The 15,867-nt window shown below is 37.7% G+C and overlaps 1 protein-coding gene across 12 annotated transcripts in view; it reads left to right on the top strand.

Moving 5' to 3' along the window:
* Window positions 1-15,867, top strand: part of Sltm (SAFB like transcription modulator) — a 48,611-nt gene that overhangs the window by 23,113 nt on the left and 9,631 nt on the right. For 4 of the 12 annotated variants that reach the window (XM_052187884.1, XM_052187881.1, XM_052187880.1 and 1 more), the window contains 9 exons: window positions 5,403-5,430; window positions 6,775-7,189; window positions 7,864-7,913; window positions 10,266-10,384; window positions 12,352-12,501; window positions 13,038-13,141; window positions 13,253-13,416; window positions 13,907-13,992; window positions 14,483-14,646. In XM_052187884.1, the coding sequence (XP_052043844.1) occupies window positions 5,403-5,430; window positions 6,775-7,189; window positions 7,864-7,913; window positions 10,266-10,384; window positions 12,352-12,501; window positions 13,038-13,141; window positions 13,253-13,416; window positions 13,907-13,992; window positions 14,483-14,646 (1,280 nt within the window). Of the gene's footprint in view, window positions 1-5,402; window positions 5,431-6,720; window positions 7,190-7,863; window positions 7,914-10,265; window positions 10,385-12,351; window positions 12,502-13,037; window positions 13,142-13,252; window positions 13,417-13,906; window positions 13,993-14,482; window positions 14,647-15,867 lie in introns of all 12 variants that reach the window. The other 8 variants (XM_052187882.1, XM_052187879.1, XM_052187877.1 and 5 more) reach the window with 3 other exon arrangements.

Below are 15,867 nucleotides of genomic sequence, written 5' to 3'. Positions count from 1 at the left end.
AAGTTACCCATTTTCTGTAGCTCACAGCACCTTAATTATTGTTTAAAAAAATCTATAAGCTTTGAGAGTCTACAGTTAGATTAATCTAATTCTGTACATAGTTAAAATGTTCTCTTGATTTCACATCAAAGATATTCAGAAAGTATCCTTGTAGTTCCCTGCTACTCCCTTTTTAGTAATTTTTTGAAAATCCTTGATTTGGGCTGGGGAGAAGTCTCAGAGGTTAAGTAGCACAGGCTATTCTCTGAAAGGTCCTAAGTTTAATTCCCAGCACCCACATGGTGGCTCAAAACCTCAGTTTAATTATAGTTAAACTCATGGAATTTGATGCCCTCTTCTGGTGTGCAGATATACATGAAGATAAAGTACCTCTGTACATAGAATACATTAAAAAATTTTTTTGGCCTAGTTTATTTCTTTAAAAATACAAACAAGATATGTTTGTGTAAGGGCAGCTCAGCTCCAGGTAAACCCATTCCTCTGCTTTTGTCTTGAAATTTAAGTCTCTGGATGAAGTTGCTTCCAATTCTGTTCTACTTAATTATAGAACTGTGATTTCAAGCAGATCCTCTTGGTCAGTTTTAACATTAAGAATCATGGCTGGAGATGTAGTTCAGTTGGTAGAATTATTTCCTACTATGTATAAAGTCTTGAGTTTGACTCCAGCACCATACTTTAAAACAAACCCTTCTTTGCTAGACCTGGTGTATTATTCTAGATCCTAGCATGATCCTGTGCAGTTAGTGTTTCTTTGTAGTTGACTAAATTGAAGATGTCATTTACTTGAGAATTTTTTTAAAGCATCGAATAAACTAGGATTTTTAAAAACTATTATTAATGTATGAGTGCTCTGCTGCATATACATCCTCAGGTCAGAAGAGGACATCAGATCCCCTTATAGATGGTTGCAAGTCACTGTGTGGTTGCTGAGAACTGAATTCAGGACCTCTCAAAGAGCAGCTAGTGTTCTTAACTACTGAGCCATCTCATCATCCCCTATTTGAGTGTTTTTTGGGTTTTTTTTTTTTTTTTTGAACATTTTTTAAGGGCTTTAAACCTTCAATTCTCAAGAAGCTCTTTAGTTGGGTGTCAAGGTATACAGATTTAATCCCAGCACTTGGGATTTAGACACAAGAGGATCTTGGTGAGTTTGAGACCAACCTGTTCAATATATATATATTGATATATTGATATATTTATTTATATATATTGATATATTTATTTATATATATTTATATATATATATATAAAACAAGTACCAGGGCTATATAGTGAGAGCCTATCTCAAAAACAGAAGAGGAGCTAGAGAGATGGCTTAGTACTTAAGAGTACTGATTGCTTTTACAGAGGATCTGGGTTTGATTCTTAGAAACCATCCCACGACCATCTATAACTCTAGTTCCAGGAGATCCACTACCCCCTACTGGCCTCTTTAGATACCAGGCACACATGCATACTTGCAGGCAAAGCCACATGTACCCCTAAAATAGAGATGAATAACAAGCAGGTCCCTGAAGTAGTACCCTAAGTACATGATTATGTCACGTCCAGTCCCTTTCTGTTTACCTATGTCCACAACACTTCTCTAATTGGAGGGCCTTGCCTTTGTGGGCTGGGAGACTTGAAATCTGTATACTTTTCAAAGCCAGGTTTATTCCTGTTCTCTTCATAAAGTTAATGCTTCTTTGACCTAGTGGTGGCTTGCTGTTCACATCACAGAGTACTCTATATATACTACTTTTCTTTTTTCTTGATACGTTATGGTATATCACGTGATTCTATGGAATTAAGTCTAGATGGATGGTGTTACAAAATGCTTTAATGGTAAAGACCAACTAATTACATATCATGCTTAGTCTTACATTCTTTAAAAAAAATTTAATTACATTTTGTGTGTGTGTGTAGATCAGAGTATAGCTTGTGGGAGTGGGTTCTCTCCTACCATGTGGGTCCTGGGGATTGAACTCAGGTCATCAGCTTCCAGCAAGTACCCTTACCTACTGAGCCATCTCACTGGCTCATTTATTTAGTTGTTGGTTTATATTACACCATGTTCTTTTTACTAAGTAACTCCATACTGTTAAGAGTTTTCTAAGTTCTATTTAACTTACCATAGTACTGAAGTTAAAAGCCCTTTAGATACTAAGAGTAGTATCTGACAGTATATTTATTCGGTGACTTGATTTCAGCAGATTCTTAGTGCTTGTTATGGGCTTAATATATTTAACACATGCAATCCTGTTGTTGTCTATACAGTTCATATTGTTCCCATGTTTACCTTGGTCATTTTGTTTTTTCCATACTGTTCAGTGTACTGTCAGGCAGATGTTAGACAGTTACTGATGTAAGATGATTTTGAAGGCTTAATTCAGTCAGGCTGAATATAGGTCTTTTTATTTAACCATGCAGAGACATGTATATCACACATTAGCCTAAAGAATGGCAGTAGAATGTGAATGACTGAGAAGTGTGTATGAGGCCTGACTTTGAGGCTTTGTTGTCCCTAGGGTGTGTGGAAAGAGAGGAGCTTTGTCTAGTCCTTCAGCATTTGACTAGGGCTTGTAGGCCCCACTACAAGATAAATTGCTTGAGTTTTTGTTTTTTTTTTAAGAAAATGTGATTCACTTTCATGTATGAAATGCTTTTATTCAAGATAATCCCTAAAGTGGCCAAATTAAAGATTGTTCTCAGTGGGGAGATTATTTTCAAACACATTGCATATTTATACACAGGTGTCATGGTTTGGACATTTTCCTGCCTCTTGTATTTGTTGGCTTGTCTCTGTATTATAAGGATTATAAGGAAAATGTCTAGGGAGCTAAAGAGAAGGCCCAGTGGTTAAGAGCACATACTGCTCTTACAGAAGACTGCAGTGTACACACACACACACACACACACACTCACAGTTAAAAAAGAAGTAAAACTTAGTAAGACAAAGTAGTTTAACAGCATTTCTAATTAGTAGGAACTATAGCAATTACTTTTTATTTTTTCAAATTTAATTTTTTAAAATAGCAAATGATGTGTATATCTTCAGTCTGTCATGCCTGCACTTTTACAAGACTAGCTTGGAAGTGGCATAGTAAGTAAATCATTTGTTAAGACATCTCATGTTATTTGCCTTTCAAAATAAACTAGTAAATCATATATAAGTTTGAAAGGAAAAAAATGTATTCAGAATTTGAGAATAACTTATTTTCCTCTTGCTTCCATCACTAACCACTCTAATCAGAGCAGCATTCTTTCCAAGTGCTGCACTTCAGTGTATAATCAAAAGCCCAGAGGTAGTGATTTATTTAAATTTTCAATTGTGTGTTGGTATGTGGGTGCCACAGCACACCTGTGGAAGTAAGAAGATAACTTGTGTTACATTAGTTTTTTCCTTCCACATGTGGGTCCTCCACATTGAACTCAGTTTCAGGTGTGGCAATGGGTAAAGGAACCCCACTGAACTACTTTTATTAAATTTAGTAAGCCAAGTTTATTAAATTCTTGGAAAACTAGAGAGCTATCTTGTGGTTAAGAGTACACACTGCTCTTCCAAAAGACCAGAGTTTGATTCCTAGTATTCATGGTGGTGAGGAGCTCATAACTGCCTGTGACTCCAGCTCTGAGGGATTTGATGTCTTCTGGACCTTAAGGACAACTGAAAGACAGACAGACATTAAAATTTAAATGTAAAAGATCAATATCAGTACACAGGTAGTATTTATATTGCTATTGGTTTATAGTACAAGCATGTGGTCTGGAGTTCTGATCCCAAGCGTTCATGTAAAAGCCCAAAGGGATGCACACCTGTAACTCTGGAGTGCTGAGGTGGGGATAACAGGATGGGACAGGCAGATATCTGGAGTGCTCTAGCCAGCCAGTTTAGCTAACTGGTGAGCTCCCTGTTCAGTAAAAGACCCTGCCTCACCAAAAAGGGGAGGGGAGTGATAGAGGAAAGACCTCTGGCCTCTGTGTACACATGTACCAACACACTCTTGGGTATATGCACACACATATACAACATTATTGTTGTTATCCATGGTAAAAAATTTAATTTTGACTTGCATTGAACATTTTGCTTGAAATCTTCTTTCACTGCTAGGCAGGAGGAGCTGGTCGGGTCTTTCCTGGCCCTGCAGCGTATGAATCATCTGGACACATGTTAAGTGGTGCACACTCTTCAGCTGTTTCACACCTGCAGAATCAGAAGCTGTGCGACTGGTGCCAGCAGCCTGTTTGAACAAGTGCTTCCAGGCTTCTTTGTACTTCTGTGGTATTTGAGAAGCAGCACTTTGAGGCTTTCCTCATGGGAGCACTCCCAGCTCGCTGGAACCAATTGTGTTGATTGAGTTAGGGACCAAGGTGTTCCTGGGACCCTCATCTTTTGAGATTTATGCTTCCTAACTTTTCTGTGGCTCATGTTGGGAGCGTTTAACTTGGTGGAACTACCTTAGTAATCTTAGCAGTGTTTTCTTAATAAAAAAAGTTGTTTTTCCCCCTTCTGCCTGTAGACAAGTAGTTTAGTTACTGCTAAGCCCCCTGCCCTTTACAGTGTATACCCACCCAATAAGCTATCTTTTTCTTAAAAAGACAAAATTCCTCTTCTTCCAAAAAAAAAAAAAATCTTCTCATTGAGATATGTCAAGTATCTTACCTTAAAATTTCCTCTTTTAAATGGGTGTGTTCTTTGCTTTGATTACCTGTAGCACAAATATAATTTTTAAATTGGTCATTCGCTAGTATATTAGTGACAGCTTTGAACTTATTTAACAGATACTTTTCTAGAAAGAGTAATTTGGAACTGCATCCTAATCATCATCCCTTTTCCTTGTTGAAATGTAGAAAGGGGGGTGGGCTTTGTTTTCCTTATTTCTTTATCATGCTTCCCCTCCATTGTTGAGGGGAATATTTAAACATAATATGTTTAAAGTATCTCTGATAGGCTGGTAAGATGGCTCGGGTGGGTGAAGGTGCTTGCTGCCAAGCCTATCCACCTGAGTTTGACCTCCATGGTAGAAGAAGAAAATCAAAACTGACTTACGCGGGCATATTCATGTGGGTAGTGGCTCTCTCATTGCCTCTCCACTAATGTAATATTAAAAATGTTCTTTAAAAATAAGAGATTTTTATTGACAGCTCTATGGTACAGTTAAGGTCTGGATTATATTAACTGGTTTGGTTAAAAAGATGATATCCTTGTTGAGAGACTTGCCTCTTTCTAGAGTTATATGTAGCAGAAGGGTGCTCTGTAGTTCCAAATGGGTATGAGTTTTGATTGGAACGTATTTGTATGTGATATGTGTCTTTAATCAATAGTTTTAAATTATCTAGAAGTTTAATTTGACTAATTTTGAGCTATTAAAATGTAGTTCTCTGTGAGTTTATTTTACATTTGATTATTCTTTGAATTTCAGGATGGTGAGGAAGAAGAAAATGAGAAAGGTATGTGTGATGCTAAGTAGAGTTTCAAGTTTATGGACATGTAGAAAAGCAAATTATATGAAAATAAACATTCCTCATTTGAAATCTTATTTTAAAATAGTTTCTTTTCAAATTACCAATTTAGTGAATTAAGTTAGCTTCTTAATTTTCCAATTGGTTTTGTTTTTCTTTTGAACACAAGTTATACCATAATGGTACATATCAGTTACTGTAGTGAATAATACCATTTTTCACTGTAGATTTAGTGATTTAATAAATTTAAAAATCACTGTAGATTTTAAAAAATAACTTGTAGCATACGGTAAGTCGATTCTGTCTTTAAGACTGGCACTGCAGTAACTCATACGTGCTTACTGAGTTTTATGACTCAGTGAATTCTGCACTAGTCCTAAGAATGATGAATGACCAGAAAACTGGCTTTTGTTTGCTACTTAGAGAAACATTCATATGATTTTCTGACATGTGTAGTGTCTTGGGAAACTATCTTATCCAATACAATCACAGGACAACAGTAGCAATATATGAGGTCACTATGAGGTTGAGTTCTGGACAGAAGTCACATTATCCTAATTGGACTAGAAAGGACATGGAACAGGCTCCTCAGCCAGGCAGAATTAAAAGCCTAGAAGCAACGATGGAATAAAGCTACTGACTGCAAACCTCACATGCCTGCCGTCTCCTCTCTGTGGGAATGCAAGATATTTTGCAAACAGTCATTGCAGACCACCTGGACAGGATGCAGATAGCAAGCAGCCACTTTCCTAGATGATGTGGAAGAATTTCTTCAGAGTCTACAGTAGCAGTTTTGCATTTGATTCTGGACTACCAGGGATGAAGAGTGAAAAAGATGGGGCCTGGGAATACTCTGAAGACCAATGTCCTCAGATTGTGACCTTTCAGGAAGTCACCAAGGAGCTCCCAAGGTCACAAGGATTAAATCCCAAGATGAGCTGAACATTGAAAACAAATCTACATCTCCCTCCCTCTCCCACGGAGGAAAATAATTCAGATGCCATCACCTTCTAAGCAGAGATGAAGAGCTGACTCTTGAGCATGGATCCATTTTCTCACTGTTGTTTTGATGTTTGTATGTAGAGATCATTTCCCCCCCTGAAGAATAAGTGATCTTAGGTAAAGGATTGTGTATGTTAGTTAATCCCTGTGTTCCCCCTAACCCTCCATCAGTGCTAATGACTGGCTTTATATTTTCTAGGTCCTATTCTAGCTTATGAATGTGAAATTGTTTAAACTTCTTGTTTTGCCATATTTATTCCTGTTAAATCCTCTTAGATATAGCAGGTTCTGGTGATGGCACACAAGAAGTATCTAAACCTCTTCCTTCAGAAGGGAGCCTAGCTGAGGCTGATCACACAGCTCATGAAGAGATGGAAGCTAATGCGACTGGGAAAGAAGCTGAGGATGACAACATCTCGGTCACAATCCAGGCTGAAGATGCCATCACTCTGGATTTTGATGGTGATGACCTCCTAGAAACAGGTAAAAATGTGAAAATTACAGATTCTGAAGCAAGTAAGCCAAAAGATGGGCAGGACGCCATTGCACAGAGCCCGGAGAAGGAAACCAAGGATTATGAGATGAATCCGAACCATACAGATGGTAAGAAGGAAGACTCCGTGAAGGGCGACCCTGCCGAGAAGGAAGCCAGAGAAAGTGCTAAGAAAGCAGAATCTGGAGACAAAGAAAAGGATACTTTGAAGAAAGGGCCCTCGTCTACAGGGGCCTCTGGTCAAGCAAAGAGGTTTGTTTTTCTATGTCAGTTCTTTACGATACTGAGATTCCAGCATTCAATAAGATCGCGCTACATTAAGGGGGTGGCTTCAAGACCATGTACAATAATTAGTGTCTTATGATCCTGCCTAGAGTATTTTTGACCGTCATAAGTTATTTAAAAAAAAATCAAGATCTTCATGATATGCAGTGTCCTGAGTGCATTGTCGAATTATCAGCATATATTTGGTTTTTTTTTTTTTTTGTTTTTTTTTTTTTTGGTTTCTTTTTTTTTTTTTTTTTTTTTTTTGGTTTTTGGTTGGTTTTTTTTTTTTTGGTGTTGTTTTTTTTTTTTTTTTCAAATTGACAATTTTTGTGTTTTATTTTTAAAAACCCTTGTGATGGTGGTTAATGAACAACTGTCAGTCCTAAGAACACAAAGTGAAGTCAAGCCCCAGCCCTGAAATCTGGAGAAGATGGCCATATATCCACTGAATAGGATTGCCAGAAAACCTAGATCTTCAGGCATCTTGGGCAAAATCAGTACAAGAATCCTAAGGGAACCATTTCAAGTAGCCTTCTGTAGGCCTTTGGAGCTGTCATGTGTATGAGTAGAACCCGGTTTGCAATGCTGTCAATATCAAGCTGTTTGGGTTTTGTTTTGTTTTTTGTTTTCAATTTTCTTCTGGTGATTTGCTTCTTTAGCTCTTCAAAGGAATCTAAAGACAGCAAGACATCATCTAAAGATGACAAAGGTAACAATATTTTTTTCTATTTATTTCATGATAACTTCACACACTTTCCAGCAAAAGTTAGTTGTCTGTGTCCCCTTTGACATTTAGTCTTTAGAACTCTGTTGAGAAGACACAAGTTTCAGTAACCTTTAACTGGTGGCATTAAAACAACTGCAGCAAGCCCTGTCATTTAAAACTTTATCCTTTAGTTACCTTGTAAACTCATGTGAACATGAGAGATTGTAGAAGTGCTTTTAATTATAATGAGTTAGAAACAGTTAGCCATGACTACATCTCTTTTCCTGTTCTGTTTAGGATGAAACTTATATCATAAATATACTTGTGTATATTTATGGACTCCTGTACTAACATTTGATAGTTAATTAATTAAAATTAGTTCTTTTAACTAGGATATACTTCTGTACCTAGGAAGTATACAGAATTTAAATATTACAGAGTTCACTTCCTAATTTGACTTATTTTGTGTTGGTGGTTGTCTTATGTAGAGAAATAGTTTTATGTTTAATTCCTGTAAGATCTGAGGAACAATTTTTTTTAATTGAGGATTCTTTTTTTTTTTTAAAGATTTATTTATTTTTTTATGTATATGAGTACACTGTAGCTATCTTCAGACACACCATAAGGGGGCATCAGATCCCATTACAGATGGTTATGAGTCACCATGTGGTTGCTGGGAATTGAACTCAGGACCTCTGGAAGAGCAGTCAGTGCTCTTAACCACTGAGCCATCTCACCAGCCCCCTGAGGAACAGCTTTTAAAAGTTTTATATAATTGTCCATGGTACTATGTTATATAAGAATCTTTATAGAGTGTATATTGTTCCTTGAGTATACCCCCCATAATACTCCTGTAGGGAGCATATCTTATTGCTGCTTGTTATTTGGAGTTAGCTGGATATTATGTGCCCATGAACAATATGACTTCATGTTGTATCTCTTCTATGATGGATTTTAGAGCATTTGTTTTCTAAGAAAGCATCCTAAAAGAACATGCTTTGCTCTTATGTACTGCCAAATCCTCCAATCTCTCCTGAATGTCAGAAGGAGGACTTCACATCTTGCTGTGGTTGTGTTTCATTGGTATGTTTTCATAGTTAGAAATTATTACTGATTCGACTCAGTAACTATAATTGCAGTATCCTTGTCCTTTATAGTTAGAGTTCATGGATAAGATGCAAAGGTTTATCCTTTAAATTGAGAAACTTAGTAATTTTGGTTAAGTGATGCCTTCTTTCCTGTTCCTTTGCCTGTAATTAGGTAAGTACCCAGGCTCAAGTTGCTAGTTGCAGTAGATATACAAACTTCTAAGTTATATGTCATAAAATAGAACATTCTGATGACTGTCCTCAAGAATAGAAAAAATATTAACTGTTGGTATTTTCAGGGTTTGAGTCATCTGTATTGTTTCACAGTAAAAGCCTGCATGGAGCCGCTTTCCAGTTGTTGGCATTTATTTCATGTGACTTTAAAGCCCTCAAATGTTTATTATTCTTCTTTTTGCACATGTGATAACATGGCATTTTAGAAATATAGCTTACTGTATCACAGCATTAAAGGAACAAAGCACTGCTGGCACTAACTTATGTGCTTCATACACTTAACGTGTGAAGCCGTATCTGTGAGGAGACAGTTCAGAAAAGCTGTGTTCACTTCCCTAGTCTTAAGTTATTTTGACGTCTCTATTCTTGCTGTAATGATTATTTTAGAAGGTTGTTTCTTATTTAGGTCTAGAGTTAATAAACTACCTCTGATACCCACAAAGGTGGCCAGTTGCGGTAGCACAGGTACTGCAGCACCTGGGAGGCAGAGGCAGGTGGATCTCTGAGGTCAAGGCCAAGCCTGGTCTACAGTGAAGTTCCAGGAGAGCCAGGGCTACTCGGGAAATCCTTTCTCAAAAAATTAAACATACAAGCAAAAACCCCAAACCAAAACCAAAAGAAAATGAAGGTGAATTATTAAAATGTTTGTTCCCCACTCTGGATCTACCTTTTTTTCTTTCCCATTTCTCAGAACCTTTAGTGTCTGTGACAGATGTCCAACCCAGGAGCAGTCTGCTCATTGCCATAGGACAGCTTCCAGGCACCTCAGTTCAGTGTAATGGTTTGAGGACAGGTTATTAACATTTGTTGCAAAATAACGAAAAATAAGGAATTTTCACCCATTTTGTGTTAAAATTCATGTAACAGGGAATGTACAGTTCTCTTTGATTTTCATAATGGTAAGTTTGTACGATTTGGAGTATTATAATGTTATACTATCAAAGTTTAAATGAGAAAAGATTTCATAATGGAAGCTTATGAGCCTTGTAGGCCACTGCAGGCACTTAAGCTTCTGGTGTTAAATCTGCCCTAGGGAGCACAGGCAGTACTGGTGGTAGCAGTGGAAGCTCAACCAAGAATATCTGGGTCAGTGGACTGTCTTCTAATACCAAAGCTGCTGATTTGAAGAACCTCTTTGGCAAATATGGAAAGGTACATTCCTTTTACTTTTTAATATTCAAAACAGTTACATAGATATATTCTATGTATCATACTTTTTAAAGTTTTTAGATTGATTTACCTTTTTTCATGGGTAAGAGTGTTTTGTTTGCATGATTTCTTTGGACCAGAGGTCCTTGAAATTGGAGTTATGGACCACTGTGAGCTACCATGTGGGTGCTGGGAATTGGCCCTGAGTCCTCTGCAATAGCAAGTGTTCGCAACAGCTGAGCCATCTCTCTAGGCCTAGAGTCTATGTATTTTTGTACCTCTGAGCCTTGGGAGTCTTTGATTTCCAAGTGTATATTCATTTTAGCTAGATGAAAAGGATCTGGCAGATGCTGAGACTATTTGGTTATCTGAAAATATAAGAGGCTGGAATTAGGTAGTGGAATATATAAACTGCAGAGGAAACACATATTCTTGATGTGGAGGTTCTCAGACATTAATGACGAAAATGTAAAACTCTGTGTTTATTGCTGATCATGGGGCTGACTACATTCTCAATGATTTCAGACACCCTTAAGAATGTGCTTTGCAGCTGGGCGGTGGTGGCGCATGCCTGTAATCCCAGCACTCTGGGAGGCAGAGGCAGGCGGATTTCTGAGTTCGAGGCCAGCCTGGTCTACAGAGTGAGTTCCAGGACAGCCAGGGCTATACAGAGAAACCCTGTCTCGAAAAAACCAAATCCAAAACAAACAAACAAACAAAAAAAGAATGTGCTTTGTGTAGATGACTTTCTAATTAAAGATGAAAAAGCCTCTAGATAATTAATAAAACAGGTTTTGGAATGTTAATGCTGTGTGTGTGTGAGTGTGTGTGTTTGTGTTTGTGTTTGTTTGTGTCATTTCTGCGCTCCCTAACAGTAAAGAGAATAATTACAGAACACTCAGCCAGTATAGATAGTGCTGTGCTACCACTGGCCTGCATCTCAGTGCAGTCACATCTTTCTATTCAAAAGCATCTACTTAAATTTTCATCCCCCACAGGTGCATCATAGTTTCTTACCTTGCTCTACTTATTGATAGCTACTTGAGAGTAAAGATCTTACCCTACTTTGTGTGCATATAGTAGACTTTAAATGCTTCTCAAATTAATAACCAGTATTGGTTATCAGAATGACAGTCCCATAATCAACTGTGGCATATGTTGTGTTCTGTTTCAGTTATGTGCTTTGAGAGAATGCAAAACAGTGCATTATTTAATGTTGGGGGGGTTTCCTTTGTAATACAAGGACATATTCTTAAGTCAGAATAGAAATTGCTGAGAATACCATCTACATGATAACAAGACTGTGGACTCAGGTTTCTAAGGGCAAAACAGCTTTTCTTAAAACTTAGATGAAGCCTACAGCTTCCAGCAACCCGCCACAACCCTGCCTAACTTCCCTCTGCCTCCTTCTCCAGTGTGTCTTTGCTCCCTCTTCAGTCCTGGATCAGTCTTTCTTCTCCTCTCACTCTTCCTTCCTTCCGTCCTGCCTGGAGCTGTCAGGTTGATGTTGGTCACCTTACAGTTCTTGGTGTCTATTTTAAGTCTGCCTTTTTTCTTTTCTTTTCTCATTATTCATTTTTGAAATTTAAAGTGACTTAAAGGAAAGAGTAAAGGCTTTTGTAAAGTGTCTGCAAACATGTCTGTACATTGTCCATAAGAGATTCAGGTTGTGCCCACAATGAGGACACTGGTCCAAATCCAGTTTCTTCCTGTTTGTCATTTTTGTACTATTTACTTAATTGATGTAGTGTGTTTGGGCTGTATATTTGGGTAGAGGTAATATGTACTTAAAATACTCAAGGGAATTACTTATCAGGGTAGATTTTGGTCACAAAAGTATGAGAGGACAGAATTACACCCATAGTGTGCCTTACTATTCTTTCATCTGAGTGGGCCTCATTCTCAGTCTCATCTGTTTAGGAAGGGATGTGTACATCTATACAGTTCTGAGGTATAATCTAATTTTACAGGTTTTAAGTGCAAAGGTAGTTACAAATGCTCGAAGTCCTGGGGCAAAATGCTATGGCATTGTAACCATGTCTTCAAGCACAGAAGTGTCCAGGTGTATTGCACATCTCCATCGTACAGAGCTACATGGACAACTGATTTCTGTGGAGAAAGTAAGTATGACTAATTTTTCATAAAAAGGGAAATTAACAAGAGGCCTAATCTGAAATAAAACTGTTTGCGTCTCATCAGTGGTCAAAATCTTTGATTTTGGTGCATTTCAGAGTTTTTGGTTAAGATGCTCAGAAGGGAAGGTGGATGCAGATACCTCTATTCTAAACCAGCAGGGACAGTGGTTACAGATATCTGAAGCCTAAAGTGTGGAGCAGTCTCTGTCCAAGTATTTCAGATAAGAAGAGTCAACTTGTCACAGTCTGAAGCTTTGTCTGTCATGAATGATAGTATGGCTGTAATTCTAGAATTTGGGAGGGAGAGACAGAAAAATCATGAATTTAAGACTACTCTGAGCTACAAAGTGAGATCCAAATTTGCCCAGGGCTGTCCTCAAACTTAAATCCTCCTGTGTCTGCCCACAAGTGCTAGGATTACAGTCATGTGTGGCTGTGCCCTGCTCAATTCCATTGATATAATGCAACTCTAAAGCTTACAAGTTTTAAAAGCATTTATTATTTTTGTTTAAACCTTTCAGGTCAAAGGTGATCCTTCTAAGAAAGAAATGAAGAAAGAAAATGATGAAAAGAGCAGCTCAAGAAGCACTGGAGATAAAAAGAACACAAGCGATAGGAGCGCCAAGTAAGGCTGATGGGAGCTGCCCAGCTAGCACTGGCTTCTGATAGACAGATGACTTCCTGGGACATAGCAAAAGTAGTTATTCTGTTTTTTTGTCTTGAATGATATGGTCAGGACACAAGCATCTATTAAAAAAGAAGAGAAAAGGTCATCTGAGAAATCGGAAAAAAAAGAAAGCAAAGATACTAAGAAAATAGAGAAAGACGAGAAGAACGACGATGGTCCAAGTGGGCAGACTTCAGAGTCCATGAAAAAGAGTGAAGAGAAGAAGCGGATAAGTACGTTGTGTGCCCTTTCTTCCCTCCCTCCACCTATCCCAGCTGTGCTGCTGCTTGTTTGTAAAGCTGAAGGGACTAGCTCTCAAATGTTGTCAGAGCCAAGAGTAGAAAAGGGGATTTACAGACCCCCTTTTCTACTAAAAAAAAAAGGGGGGGTTTCCTTTGTAATACAAGGACATATTCTTATAACTAACGTCCCTGGCTGTATCCTTAAGTTTTAATTGACTTAGGTTTGGGATGTAGGCCCCCCTCCCCCAAATGAGCAGTGAACATTGATTTGCAATATCTTACTGAATAAGGATCTTTTGGAACCATTAAAAGTATGTAATTGTAATTATAAAGATTATTGTAATATGTTTGCATTTAAGTTTAGAATGGGTATTTTTTATATCAGGTGAAAATACAGTTTTATTAAATATGCTCCTTTTCAACAATATTTTGTAGCCATTTGTTTATCTAAAGTTTTTTGGTTGTTTTGTTTTGTTTTTAGGTTCAAAGAGTCCAGGACATATGGTGATACTAAACCAAACCAAGGGAGATCATTGCAGGCCATCAAGAAGGTGCAGATATGAGAAAGTAAGTCTTCAAGACAAAGCTGCCTATTGTTTGACCTGTTTCCAAAAGATAACGCTGTTGTCACCAAATCATCTTGAAAGATATAGTTTGTTTTTAAAAGGAAATATTTCTAGCTATTTGGACTTTAGAAAATGTTTTATTGGTTTATTTTTATTTATGTGTATGAGTCTGCATGACCTTCTGTGCACTTTGTGCATGTGGGATCCCCCACCTGTAACCCCTCCATGCCAGAAAGTATTAAATCTCCTGGAACTGGATTCATAGGCAATTGTGAGATGGTTTGTGGTATTGGGAACCAAACCTGAGTCCTCTGCAAGTGCAGTCAAGGCTTGTAACCACTGAAACTCCTGAGCCACCTCTCATGTTCCCCTCATTTGAACTTTTAAAATGACCAGTGAAACCTAAAGTATGGAACCTCAGATTATTTTAATTATTCTAGTCTTCATATATATATATATATATATCTATATATTTTTTTTTCCTTTTATAGGGTCATGGAAGAAGCAAAGAAAAGGAGAGGGCTAGCCTAGATAAAAAAAGAGACAAAGACTACAGAAGGAAAGAGATCTTGCCTTTTGAAAAGATGAAGGAACAAAGATTGAGAGAACATTTAGTTCGTTTTGAAAGACTGAAACAAGCAGTGGAATTCAGAAGGTAGGAGGAGCGTTTTTGACAGCTGTCTTTAACATGTGTCTTTAGCTATAATCCAGCCTGCTAGGAATTTGCACCCCTAGAAGACTGACTGTCATTCTATTGTTATTCTAAGGAAGGGAAGGAATGGTCTAATGATTGAAGTTTGCATAGCACTCCACTATTTGCAAAATCCTTTTTTGTTTGTTATCTCCAACTCAGTCCTATAAAGTTAATTAAGCCCGTTATTTAATAGTAAAATACAGAGGCATGGAGAGGCTAAGTGACTCTCCAATGCAATGAGCTAATGAGTGGCAGAGTCGGGACTCAGATCCAAGTCTTACTCCAAGTCCAGTGCTCTTTCCTCTATTTCAAAGCTGCTGCCATAAAAATTATGTCTTAAAGGAGGAGACAATTTTCAGATAGTATCAGAGTAAGCTACAGAGATGAACTGCTGTTACAAATCTGAGGGAACCTTAAAGGTTCTTGGCATGAGTTCATAAGTGAAGGCTAGTTGCTCTGTGAGCTTTAGTGCAGTCCCTACTCGATCTGCATTAAAACAGACCAGAAACCAAAAGGAGATGCTTCAAGTTTTAGTGCCAATATCAACAAACCCACCAGAGTTCCGGGTCATAATCCACATATCTGTGTTTGGATGCCACTTGAAATATTGAGAGCATATTTCATAGTGTGTGTGTGTGTTTTTAAGATTTTATTTTATGTACACTGTTGCTCTCTTCAGACACCCCAGACGAGGGCATCAGATCCCATTATAGATGGTTGTGAGTCACCATGTGGTTGCTGGGATTTGAACTCAGGACCTCTGGAAGAGCAGTCAGTGCTCTTAACCACTGAACCATCTACTCAGTCTCAGACGTTAGGAACTTTAAAAGCTGCAGCTTAGGAATAAGGCTAAAGAAAATGATTCCTTGCAAAACACACCTTCATCAACACTAGATCCAAATTTCAGATATGCACTAGTATATCTAGCCCAGTGACCCTTTTAAAAATAAAATGTTAAAGTGTGCCCTCTTCACTTTCCTGGGGAAAAATGTATAATATATCTGCTTATAATCAGTGTAATAATTTAGCAGTAATATAAAAAAGAAATAAGTGGTTTGTGTGTATATATATATATGTTCCAGATATAAATGTTTAGATGTGTAGAAAGATACATTGAACTAGTCAGGCGTTTGTATCTTATCAGACTCAAGAATGTGAAAGCTACAGATATAGACAGATTTT

The sequence above is a fragment of the Apodemus sylvaticus genome, chromosome 7 (assembly GCF_947179515.1).
Source record: "Apodemus sylvaticus chromosome 7, mApoSyl1.1, whole genome shotgun sequence".
Taxonomy (NCBI): Eukaryota; Metazoa; Chordata; class Mammalia; order Rodentia; family Muridae; genus Apodemus; species Apodemus sylvaticus.
The sequence above is the reverse complement of the archived record's forward strand: the minus strand, read 5'-3'. Positions and strand labels throughout refer to the sequence as shown.